The following is a 13,380-nucleotide window of genomic DNA, read 5'->3' on the forward strand; positions in this document are numbered from 1 at the left end:
ATGAAAGGCTATATGTCAGGAGAAGGGCATGTAAAATTTAAGAGGAGTGTGTGAAAGGCCTCAATGACACCTCCAGCATTTGTGCATAAGTCTGCTATCTAATGAAGCTGAAATTGGAGAAAATTAATTTGGAATTCCATTGTCCAGGGTATTATGTTAAATTGCTGAGTTTGTTTTAAATCCAAAATCTATTTTGGACAGTTGCCGTAAAGGGAGCATAACTGGCGTTCAGGTTAATTAAGAGTCCTGTGAGTTATTATAGCAATAATTGTGGTCTTATGTATGTGCTTGAAATCATTAATATTTTGTTAATAAATATCTTAATTTAATTTTTAAAATCTCTAAAGGTTTTTATGGACTTATTACTTCTGAATTCAGTGTGTGCATCTTCTCATAATAAATACAAATTGCAAAATCATTGTGAAAGTGCAACCAAGTTTCCCTTGTGGATTTGATTCACCTGGCACACATCATTTGCCATGTCATAATATCACCACCACCTTCTCAAGGGCAACTAGGGATGGGCAATAAATACTGGCTGAGCCAGCGAAGCCCACAGTCCCTGAATGAATAAAAAATGTCACTCTCTCCTTACCTTGGAATTCAGCTCTTTTTTTCCCCCATGTTTGGATCAACACTCAAATGAGATCTGGAGCTGAGTGGTCCTGGCAGAAACCAAATTGAGCATTTAGTGAGCAGATTATTGGTAGCAGCTTCTCAGTGATTAATTGATTTGTCAACTTTGATTATGCACTCCAGCTCTGGCACGGGGCATGAGTTCTTTATCTTCTGACTCAGTCAGAAGTGCTATAAACCGAACCAAGCTAAATCTCATATTCTTCTATCTCCCATTTCAGCAGGGAGGAAGGCTGATTTAAAATAAATGGGATAAAACCTCAGACAGAAGATTGCCAAGTGGAGAGTTTGCCACTAATATTGCTAACAATCTATGTAGTTCCATGTACTGTAGTAACACTCTTATTTACATGACAGACATTTGTAGAAAAATGGCTTCAAGTAGAAAATTACTGGATTGGACTAAGTGATTCAGTCAATGAAGGTGACTGGCGCTGGGTGGATGGGACAGATTATACTTCCTCTGTAAAGTGAGTTCCCTTTTTAATGCACATTTTTGAACATTATCTGTGACACTGATCATTAAACATAAAGCTGGTCATGTTTTGAAGCTTCAATTTAAGATATTTAGCTGAACAAAAGAAGCAATTTATAGCGGAAAAATTGGGCTCAACAGCAACTGTCTATTGAGCACTATGAAGTCCCTTCAAGTTCCAAAATGACACCTGTGGTATGAGCGCACACACTTCTGATCCAGAGTGCTGAACACCAAATTGGTAAAGAGGTTTGTTTCCATGCACATCAATGTATGCCAGATGTATGCAGAACAGGCAGATCATGACGTCACTCCATTTGCAATGCTAATTTGATGTCAGCACTACCATTTGGAGCTCCACCCTCTAGCCTACCTTCCTCTCTTAAGCCCCCACCGCTGAACACACATTCAGTGGCATGAAGGACCCTCCCATCAGTGCTATTTAAAGGGATCGTCAACTACTTATGGGTCAGTTGCTGGAATATTTATCCTGGATATTACTACAATTAAATGAATTTAAGGTGATTTTCTATACTAGGCAAATGTTTCAGTAGTTGACAATGAGTGGTCTGGCGGGTGCTGAAGTTTTTTTTTGGTGACTGAAATCATAGTCACAAACCAGTTAGTTCAAAACATGGCCTTGAAGCGTTTCCTCATGACATTGAGCACGGCTGGGAGAATAAGCAGAGGTCACGCAGAGTATGACAAGCTGCTAGAAGGGGAAGGGCTTTCAGTAGGAGATCATAATGGCAGAAGCCTTTAGAGAGCACATATGTTGAAGAAAAGCTTTTAGTTGTGCTCTGATGTCCCGGGAGTGCCATTATACACTGGTATTCAGAGCCACGATATCTGCAGTCTGAGTTTTTGCTGCAACATTAAGGTATTGGAAGGATAGTAAGGTTTCTGTATCCTGGTGAGCTCCACAGGTTGAGGATGACCATCCAATTTCTCACTAGAAAGGTTGGCCTCCAATCTCTGCACAAAGCCCTGTGCCACGTTGGTTCCGGATTCTTCCATGCTCCATGACATTGAATGCAGGTTTTCTGGCAGGATTCCCAAAGCACCAGGCACCTTGATGTGTATCCCCATCAGACTTCTTCTGTAGCCTGATGCATTAAAGCCCTTACCTGAATCCTCTGCAGCAGAACTAGAATGTGAACTGGAAGCTGGGCTCTCCATTCTTCCTGACCTGACTGTAATGCATTTTTGTATGGTGGCTCACCATGTGCAGATCCTGATTCTGTTGTTTGTTCTAAATTACATACATGCCAATCTCTGAGCTGGTGGTTGTAAGTGTAAATTTGAGTGATGGTATGTCTTCATCTTCACTGTATTCTGCTCTTCCACCACTGCTTGCGCAGGCGTAGTGCTTGGGTATCTGAAACGAAAATAAACAAGGATTGGTTGGGGTGAGGAGAGAAGAGAAAGTAAGAAGTGGATACTTACACCATTGGGCTTCTTTTACAGGAGGGACTGAGGGATGAAAGATGGAAGATTAGGTATTATTATGATCTCCAAAGACACTGATAACATTTTAAAGATAAATTTGAACTTGTTTTTAGCTGAAAGTATGACGCATTCACTTTTGAGAAAAACGACTAAAGCAAAACACTATTGACTAAAAACTATTTCTTCTGGTAAACAATTTATACTTGAAATTCTAGAAATGTTTTACTTTTCACACATCCCACTCTCCACAGAGATCAAGTTCTTGGAGCAAATAATTCACAGCCGCTCCCTGCTTCCAAAGAATGGCTTTACTTTCCCAGCCAAAAACTTCTAATCCCAAAATTGCCTTTCACTATGAGGGTAATACTGTAGATTTCTTCCTCTAGCTCCAAGATAGGCAAGTTCCAGCCTCTTTTAAACACTGACAGGCTCAGTTGTCAGATTGAACGTGAACTCCCATCCTTGTTTCGAATGGTAAATGGTAGAGCTAGCATCTTCTCTGCTCAAGGTGCAGGCCTGGTTAATTCTATCTTGTTCTTGTTCTCCACCTCTCAGTTGGCTGCAGACCACAGAAGACCAAACCTTTAATATGCCCTCATAGTTAGAAAATAACAGCATTAGCTACAAATAAGTCCTTTTGCTTCAAAACATGGGCCTTAATTTCACACACATTGTGCTTGTGCAATTGACAGACCTGAAACCAGTCAAGCCTCCACTGCTAATGTCAAAACAATGTGATTTCATTCCGGTCGGCCCTTAACTGCCCCCCTGATATTGAGGAAGGGCTACTGGCGGGAGCGTGGCAGGTGACGGGCCCAATGGGGTCCCAGCGGGAGGTTTTAAAATGGCTGAGGCAGCACCCCTACTAATATCTGGGGCCTTGTACCAAAATTGGGAGCCTGATATAACCATACTCATGGAATAAGACCTTACAAATAATGACCCAGACACCACCATCGCTGGATATGTCTTGTCCCACTGGCAGGCCAACTTCAGCAGAGCTGGCGGTACTGTGGTATACAGTCAGGAGGGAATTGCCCTGGGAGTCCTCAACATCGACTCCAGTACCCATGAAGTCTCATGGCATCAGGACAAACATGGCCAGGGAAACCTTCTGCTGATTACCACGTACCATGCTCCTTCAGCTGATGAATCAGTACTCCTCCATGTTGAACACCAGTTGGAGAAAGCACTGAGGGTGTCAAGGGTGAAGAATGTACTCTGAGTCAGGTACTTCAATGTGCATTACCAAGAGTGGCTCGGTAGCGCAACTTCTGACTGAACTGGCTGAGTCCTACAGGACATAGCTGCTATACTGGGTCTGCAGCAGGTGGTGAGGGAACCAACAGGAGAGAAAAACATACTTGATCTCATTCTCACCGACCTGCCTGAGGCAGATGCATCTGTCATGACACCATTGGTAGGAATGACCACTGCTCAATCCTAATTGAGATGAAGTCCCATCTTCACATTAAGGACATGGTCTATCGTGTTGTGTGGCACTACCACCATGCTAGATGGGATAGATTTTGAACAGATCTGGCAACTCAAGACTGGGCATCCATGAGGCTCTGTGGGCCATTAGAAACAGCAGAACTGTACTCAACAATCTATAACCTCATGGTCTGGCATATACCCCACTCTACCTTACCATCAAGCCAGGAGGTCGAAATTAGTTCAATGAAGAGTGCAGGAGGGCATGCTAGAAACAGCATCAGGCATACCTAAAAATAAGGTGTCAACCTAGAGAAGCTACAGGACTACTTGCACGCCAAACAACATAAGCAATAAGCAATAGACAGAGCTAAGCAATTCCACAACCAACAAATCTGATCTAAGCTCTGCAGTCCCGTCACTTCTATTTGTGAATGGTGGTGGTAATTAAACAACTCACTGGAGGAGGAGGCTCCACAAATATCCCTGTTCTCAATGATGGGGGAGCCCAGCATATCAGTGCAAAAGATAAGACTGAATCATTTGCAACAATCTTCAGCCAGAAACGCTGAGTGGATGATCCATCTTGACCTCCTCCGGAGGTCCCCAGCATCACAGATGCCAGTCTTCAGCCAATTCGATTCACTCTACGCAATATCAAGAAACGGCTAAAGGCACTGGATATTGCAAAGGCTTTGGGCTCTGACAATTTTTCAGCAATAGTACTGACAACTTGTGCTCCAGAACTTGCTGCACCCCTAGTCAAGCATCACGGTTGCATAATGTTCAGCACCTTTCACGACCCCTCAAATACTGAAGCAATCCATGTCCAAATGCAGCAAGATCTAGAAAATATCCAGGCTTGGGCTGACAAGTAGCAAGTAACATATGCACCACACAAAGTGCCAGGCAATGACCAACTCCAACGAGAGAATCTAATCGTCCCTTAACATTCAATGGCATTACTATCCTTGAATCCCCTACTATCAACATCCTGGGGGGTTACCATTGACCAGAAACTGAACTGGACTAGTCATATAAATACTGTGGCTTCAAAAACAGACCAGAGGCTAGGAATCCCAAAGGGAGTAACTCACCTCTTGACAACCCAAATGCTGTCCACCATCTACAAGGCACAAGTCAGGAATGTGATAGAATACTCTCCACTTGCCTGGATGACTGCAGCTCCAACAACACAAGAAGCTTGACACCATCCAGCAAAAAGCAGCCCAATTAATTGGCACTCCTTCCATAAACACTCACTCCCTCCACCATCAACACACAGTGGCAGCAGTGTGTGACCATCTACAAGATGCACTACAGGAACTCACTAAAGCTCCTTAGACAGCACCTTCCAAAACCACAACCGCTACCAATTTAAAAGGACAAGGGTAGCAGACACGTGGGAATGTCAATACCTGGAATGCCATTACCTGGAAGTTCACCTCAAAGCCACTCACCATCCTGACTTGGAAATATATCACTGTTCCTTTGCTGTTGCTGGGCGTTCAGCGGGATGCACAAGAAGGTTTGCCTGCCATGGTCTCTGTCATGGAGGAGTCCTTGAGGAGCTTGGGCACAGCATTGATCCTGAGCTCTGAGCGCATAGCCTCCTCTATTGAGAGAGTGGCGACTCTCATGGAGAGGTAGTTCCAGGAACAGAATCAGGGATTCCTGGGGTTGCACTCGAACCTCCACTCCTACACTCCGACAGTGACCTTAGGAGGTCACTGCCAGTGTGAGGTGGATGAGGCACCTAGTCTCTCTGCTAGTTGCCTGTCCATCAATGGTGAGCAGGGAGCTCCTGACGTACTTCACGCTGGCGGATGAGCTGCCTGTCATCTCTGTGGGCTGCTCTCATGGTGCTCTGAACGATGGCAGCAGCTCCTCTGCCCCTCTGCCAGTGACCATGGCAACTTTTAAGGCCATGACGACTGATGAAGGCCCAGCCATATCACTGGTCACACCCTCCCAGACGAAGCTTACTCAGGCTCCACCAGCCAGAGAATGACCACCAAGGTCATCAGGGCCATCAAGACAACAGAGTCAGCAGGGTGCCTCTAATGCCATTGCCAGCGAAAAGGGAGGCACCAAGATATAGCACTTGCAAGCAAAAGTTTAAGGCACTGTGAACACAGGATGGGGTTATCATAGGTGACATTCTTTCATTTCATCAGTCTTATGTATCGCTTTTGTGTGACAGTGGCAACAAAATTATGTTGTGTTCATTTGTTGCCACTCCGGGAAATATATAAATCTAAATTTTGTTTCAATGCCCTGAGTGCCCTTCATGTTTTTCATAGGTGCAGGCCTCGCCAGTGCCTTATGGTAGACAACAGGTGCAGCAAATTTTATTACAGAGATTGTGAGACGACATTGGGGTCATGGGATTTTCCCCCCAAAAATGTGTGTGCAGGAGGCAACACCCTTGCCATGAGAGCGAAACCATGCCTTGGGAGCCTAGCTGAAGATGCATTGAATCAAGGCCTTCATGGTGTCCCTGGTTCCCTGAAGGTTCCATAAGTCTGCCTCCACATTCTCACCCTGTGTCTGCCTGGACTCCTCATCAGATCCAGCAATAGAGTCTTCCTCTGAGGCCTGTGGTGCTGTGTCGCTATGCTCCTCCTCCAATGGGCCCCCCCTTGCCAGTCCCAGATTTTGCAGTGCATAGCAGAAGATGACGATAAGTGACAGGTGCTCCGGAAGATATTGTAGAGCACCCCTTGATTGGTCCAGGCAGTGGAACCTCATCTTCAACTGACCAATGGTCCTCTCAACACCGCCCTTGTGAAGGCATAACTCCAATTGTACCTCTCTTCAGCCTCTGTCCGTGGGAGCTGGAGTGGTGTCACGTGCCAATTTTTCAAGGGATAATCTTTGCAACCCAGCAGCCAACCTTCCAGCCAAGCTGGAGCCATGGACAGACATGGCACCTGGGAATGTCACAAGACGTATGCATCATGAGAGCTGCCAGTGTACCTTGCACAGACTTGTATAATCTGGGTCTTGTGGTCTCATACTATCTGCACGTTTGTGGAAATGTAGCCCTTTCTATTCATGAAGGCACCCGGCTGACCCACTGGCACCTTGATGGCCACAAGATTGCAGTCTACAGCACCCTAGATGCTGGGGAACCCAGCAGTAGCTGCAAAGCCTCTGGCCTGCTTGGTCTGTTCAGTAATGAGTGAATATGAAGACCCGTCTGAAAAGAGCGTCAGTAACGATCCTGACACAACTGTGGACAGTTGATTGGGTCACTGCATACAGATCCCCCATTGACCCCTAGAAAGATCCAGAAGCAAAGAAATTGAGGACCACTGTAACCTTCAGAGCCACTGGCATTGGCTGCCCACCCACACAGTTGGAGGCGATCTCAGGACCAATCATCTGGCAAAATACTAATGTCACAGTGTCCCTAGGGAGGCGCAGTCTCCTGTGGCACAGGATGTCAGACATGTTGAGGTGGCTGGATTGCTGCCTGTACACTCTGGCAGCAGGATAGTGGCATCTTCTACAGCCCCTTCTGCCTTGCTCTCCCTGCAGGACTTGCACCCCCTGTGCCAGGGCCTCTTCTCCCACAGGTTTGTCCCTGAAACGCTGCCTGTGGATGTCTTGCCTCCTCTCCCTTCTGGCCCCCTCTTCCTCCTCAGAGGAGGTCCCCTGAGCGGAGTACACAATCCCCATCTGCTGAGATGCAAATGGCACTGCCCGTGCACTGAAGGCTGCACTGGGCAGAAATGCTCCAAAAGAGTCGACAAAACAAAAGAGACCTCAAAACAAAGCTAATAAAGCAAAAACTTCAGAATAAACCATAGGAAAATGTTTGAAAACTCAACAATAAAGCAGCAGCAAACTCTCAGCTGAACTCCTAACAACTCACACAGGCAATGCTCTGCCCCTTTTATCCTGCCCTTGGATGAGAAAAGTGAAAAACGGGATGGCTGCCTGCCCATGTAATGAGTGCAAAATCGCACAGGCAACGTAAAATTGAGCTCAATTGCACTTTTAACTGCCTTAAGTGGCTGATTAATTTTCAGTAGGCACACTTGCGAGTCCCACGCGTTTGTGAGTGTACAATGACATCAGGATGCATGGCCTAATGTCTTGTCATGAGATTTAAAGCTCTTTCGGGTTGGATGCGTGCCACTACTAGTGTGTAAAATTCTGGCCATGGTCTTTCTTTGTTTGCTCATTAACCTACAGTTCTGCTGCTGTTTTCTGTTTCAGTCCTGTTGTTTAGAGTCTCCAGGCAAGTTCAAAGTAGATAGAGTCAAGGGTATTATATGAAGGTTGATCTTTTGACCTTCTGGTCACATTTTTAGTCAAAACAGTTCTTTCTACAACAGGGTTACAATTAGCCCTTGATTCTTTGACTACATTGTCACTTTTAGTAGACTTCCATTTATTCTTTGGAGAGGGCAACACCTTATTCCCCGCTAGGTCATTTCCTGGTATGAAATCAAATGTTGGTAGGCAATGCAAAGACCACTCCAACAGACCCATTGACTAAAGCACAGTTTAAATTCACTCTCTACAATGGAACAGGTAAGCAACTTCTATCAATGTCCTATACCAAAACTCTTTTATGGAGTGAACTCTCTGGAGAAAATTTCTTTTTTTTTTGCTAACACCAAGCTTTGGGCTGAAACTGTCTCCCAAGGATAGCAATCCTTTTGCACCTTTATCAGACAAAAATGAAGTTACTTCAGCCTCAAATATAAAACCTTTATAATCCTTCAGGCTTCAATTTATACCCACAGTTCACCACCAGCTCCTTCTACTGGCAAATAAACTCTAGACACACTCACCAAATCTAACATTTTTGGTTCTAAATTCCAGCAGTCTTCCTTTACATTTCCTGTCTTATGACAATAGAAACACATTGAGTTCCTTGCATCATTTTAATGATTCTGTTGCTTTCACTACCTTGAGAATCATCTACCAGTTTCATATCCTGCTTGACTTTCTTTCCCGCTGATATCAATGGTGATGAAAATCAGACCGGGTGTAAATTGTGCTCCCAAATCCCTAATACTGGTTTGCACAATTGTCAATTTTGTATTATCTCTGTTATTCTCATGTCAGCTTTCTCTTAGAGCAATTCAAAACTAATTCCAATGCCCTGCTGTCTCCCCATAAACTCCTTCAAATGATCCAAAGTCCAAATTTTTGATTTCAAAGGGTGATGTCAGTATAGCTGAAACAGTGACTGATGCTAGGATAGTTTACCCGTGTCAAAAAGAAATCTCATGCATCTTGTAAGATCCTCTTCACTGTTCAAAAGAGCCAATAACATCTAACATTGGGGCATTCTCTTTCTCCCTTTCCATTGCACTCTCCCCTCTTGATCACTCCTCTCTCCATCTCTCCCCTCACCTTGATCATCCTTCCCTCTCCACTGACTGTCCCCCTCCTTTACCCATCCCAGTAAATCCACATCCTTCCCTCCCACTCCAGCAGCCCCTTCCTCACCTACTCTTTCTCCATTACTATGCCCCCCTCTCCTTTTTGATTGCTCCCTCTTAAAATCCCCCTCTTCATTGTTCCCATCTATCTCCCCATACTTCACCATCACCTTCCTTTCTCCTCATATAAGTGTGTTAAATATTCCCATGCTTTGCACGAGTTCTGGGAAAATACAATGCTGCCCTTGGCAGATTGTGCCTCTCTATATGGAATGATCCTGTGATTGACCACATGGGACACACCTCCAACCTGGCAAAGCCACAAAATATCAGAGGCCTATCTGTTTTCTTCTCCCTAAATCAGTGCCAATCTGGTACATACAGGATCTGATCTGCGGAGGAATAGAATTCACTCTCCATCAGACAATTCTTTAGTTTCTATGGGCAGGATTTTGCCCCTGTCAGATTGGCTCGGCGGGGAAGGGTGGGAGCGGTTGGGAAGCTGACTGCCACTCATGATCAGGGCCGGACCATGATTTCACACTGGTGGGTGGCAGCGTTCAGTGCTGCCTGTATGGGGGGGAAAGGAGGAGGGCCAGCTTGAACTTTGCATGTGCACGCGGGTGCGCACTGAAAAAGCTCCCTGAGGCATAGAGCTGCTTCAGGGAACTAAAGGTTTAAAAAACTGAAAATGAAGAAATTTCTGTCACATGAGCAGGGACATGTACCAAAAACATTCCAGTAATAGCTGCAAATCAGGAGGCAAAAGGGAGAAAGGAATTTGGCGAAATTGAAATCACTAGGAAAATCATACTGAGCAAATTGATGGAGCTGCAGGCTGGCAAGTCTCTGGGTCCTGCTGGACTTCGTTCTAGGGTCTTAAAAGAGGTGGCTAATGAGGTAGTCAATGTGCTGGTGTTAATTTTCCAAAATTCACTAGATTCTGGGGAAGTTCCATCAGATTGGAAAGTAGCAAATATAAACCCTCTATTCAAGAAGGGAGGGAGGCAGAAAATAGGAAACTATAGGTCAGTAACCTTGACGTCTGTCACAGGGAAGTTGTTAGAATCGATCATTCGGGAGGTTATAGCTGGGTACTTAGAAGAGCTCAAGGCAATTGGAAAGCATCAGCATAGTTTTGTGACAGGAAAATCATGTTTACCCAATTTATTGGAATTTTTTTGAAGGGCTAACACGGGCAGTAGATAAAGGGGAGCCTGTAGACATAATGTACTTGGATTTCCAGAGACATTTGATAAGGTGCTGCATCAACGGTTATTAGAGAAAATAAAAGTGCATGGTGTAGGGGTAACATATTAGCAGGGATAGAAGATTGGCTGGCTGGCAGAAAGCAGAGAGTATGTATAAATGGGTCTTATTCGGATTGGCAGGATGTGACAAGTGGAGTCGCACAGGGGTCTGTACTGGGGCCTCAACTTTTTACAATTTACATCAGTGACTCTGATGAGGGGAGTGAAGACATAGTAGGTAAATTTGCAGATGACACAAAGTTAGGTAGGAAAATATGTTGTGAAGACGACATGAGGAGGTTGCAGATGGCTATAGATAAGTTGAGTGAGTGGGCAAAGATCTGGCAAATGGAGTTTAATGTGGGAAAATGTGAAATTGTTCACTTTGGCAGGAAGAACAAAAACGCAGTGTATTATTAAATGGAGACGGTTGCATAATTCTGAGATGCAGAGGGATCTAGGTGTTCTAGTAATGAGTCACAAAAGGTTAGTATGCAGGTACAGCAGGTAATTAAGGCTATTGGAATGCCATCCTTTATTACAAGAAGGATTGAACATAAAAGTAAGGATGCCATGCTTCAGTTATACAGGGCATTAGTGAGACCGCACCTTAGATATTATGTGCTGTTTTGGTCTCCTTATTTAAGGAAGGATGTAAATGTATTGGAGGCAGTTCACAGGACATTTACTATATTGATACCTGGAATGAGTGGTTTGTCTTTTGAGGAAAGGTTGGACGGACTAGGCTTGTTTCCACTGGAGTTTAGAGGAATGAGGGGTGATTTGATTGAAGAATACAATATTCTGAATGGTCTTGACAAGGTACTCATTGAAAGGATGTTTCGTCTTGTGGGTGAGTCCAGAACTAGAAGGCACTGTTTTAAAATTAGGGATCACCCTTTTTGGACAGGGATGAGGAGAATTTTTTTCTCACAGAGTTGTGCGACTTTGGAACTCTCTGCCTAAGAAGGTGGTGGAAGTGGGTGTTTGAATATTTTTAAGGTAGAGGTAGATAGATTCTTGTTAGGCAAGGGCAAAGGTTATCAGGGTTAGATGACAGTGTGTAAATCGAAACACAAGAAGATCAACTATGATCTTATTGAATGGCAGAGTATGCTTGAGGGGCCGAATGGTCTACTGCTGTTCCTATTTCTTATGTTCTTAAGATCCCTGGGTGCATTACCACACTGCAGTTAAACAGTTCCACATGATTCATATCGGGATATTATGGTATGGTTAATTATTGAGCATCAGTTTGAAATGGGAATTCTTATAATGAATTTTATTCTTACCATGTCTTTTTCTTTAGGTTCTGGAATAAAGGCGAACCCAATGATGTTTCCAATGAAGACTGTGCAGAGATGAATGCTATTCGAAAGTGGAATGATGGGCCATGCGCTAGCTCTGAAAATTGGATCTGTGAAAAGCCAGCACAATGTTATTTTCCTTAATGTGACCTCAGTGCAAAGGAAAGTGAATCTATTTTTAAATGTTCAGTCTATGTATATTGGGTAAGCATCCCTGAGCTGGTGGTGAGTATGATGGGTGTGTGGTCAAGCATGTGATGCACTCAGTTTGGCCCTTTATCTTAATCCAGTAATGTGAAGAAGATCCACATGGTGAACTGCCCCTGCTATCCCGTACTGTGTTGAGCCAGATCCATATTTCTGGCATTTTGAAAAGTGTCAATGTTTGTCTGCTTCCTCACATCCACCTAGCCCAGGCCCATTGGAACAAAGGTGCTCTGGGAATCTCAAATATACAATGCTGTTTGGAAATCATGATCTGTGTCTTCTCTTTCAAAGGATGTAATGGGTTTTCAGCAGTTCCTGCTCCTTTCAGCACTCTCTGTGTAGACATGGCTTACGGCCTTGGCTTCACTTAAATCTTATTGCAGGCATGTGAGCTGCATCCAGGCTCACCCTCCTCCTTTCCTTCACCTCTGTTTCCCTGTTTGTCCTCCATACCTAAATTCCATTCAGGCCCCATCTTGTTCTTTGTGCCCTCACCACCTATGCTTCCCCCTCCAGCTACCATGCTTGCCTGGGAGACCACCAGGCACCTCGGACACCAAATTAGATTGATGGATCTGTAACTGCAAGATTGTATTGCAGAACTTGAAATAGTACACTCTAATTATAGCTGCCATTTGATTTAATCTTGCCTTGGTTAACTTTATTTCTTAATAAACATCTTGGGCAGAATTTTGCCCTTGGGCGGGCTCAGCGGGAGCACTCGGGAAGCTGACCACCGCCCGCGATCGGGGCCCGACAGTGATTTCATGCTGGTGGGCCAATTAAGGTTTGCCCAGCGTGAAATGTGCCTCAAGCAGCTGAAGATTTAATAAATTCAAAATAAAGAAATTTAAAATGTTAAAAAGCATGTCCCCTCATGTGATTCTGAAAAGTTGAAATTTTTATTTTATTTTTAATTGCGGTTGGAAAACTCATCCCACCCGTGGATGCAAAGGCCAATTGGCCCTTTTGCCTGACTGCCAGCTGAAAGGTTGGACAGGGAGTGAAAAATTACATTTAATTGGTACTTTAATGGCCTTAATGGGCCAGTTTATTATTGGCAGGCGTGCTGCTGATTCCTGCGCGTGTTCACCGACCAAAATATCATGCACCCGCCCGATGAACTAAAAATTCTGGCCCATATATATTTCTGATTTGCCATGGTTTGTTAGTGTGTTGTTTATTAGTAGTTAGAGAGATCAGGCAGATACAGTATG

At 44.4% G+C, this 13,380-nt stretch overlaps 1 protein-coding gene across 3 annotated transcripts in view; it reads left to right on the forward strand.

The window, feature by feature from the left end:
• Positions 1–12,807, forward strand: part of LOC121271356 (CD209 antigen-like protein C) — a 58,668-nt gene extending 45,861 nt beyond the window's left edge. For 2 of the 3 annotated variants that reach the window (XM_041177310.1, XM_041177309.1), the window contains exons 5-6: positions 994–1,106; positions 11,959–12,807. In XM_041177310.1, the coding sequence (XP_041033244.1) occupies positions 994–1,106; positions 11,959–12,100 (255 nt within the window). In that variant the 3' untranslated portion in view covers positions 12,101–12,807. The remainder of the gene's footprint in view (positions 1–993; positions 1,107–11,958) is intronic. The other variant, XM_041177311.1, reaches the window with a different exon arrangement.
• The last annotated feature ends 573 nt before the right edge of the window (positions 12,808–13,380 follow it).

This window comes from Carcharodon carcharias, chromosome 30, assembly GCF_017639515.1.
Source record: "Carcharodon carcharias isolate sCarCar2 chromosome 30, sCarCar2.pri, whole genome shotgun sequence".
Classification (NCBI taxonomy): domain Eukaryota; kingdom Metazoa; phylum Chordata; class Chondrichthyes; order Lamniformes; family Lamnidae; genus Carcharodon; species Carcharodon carcharias.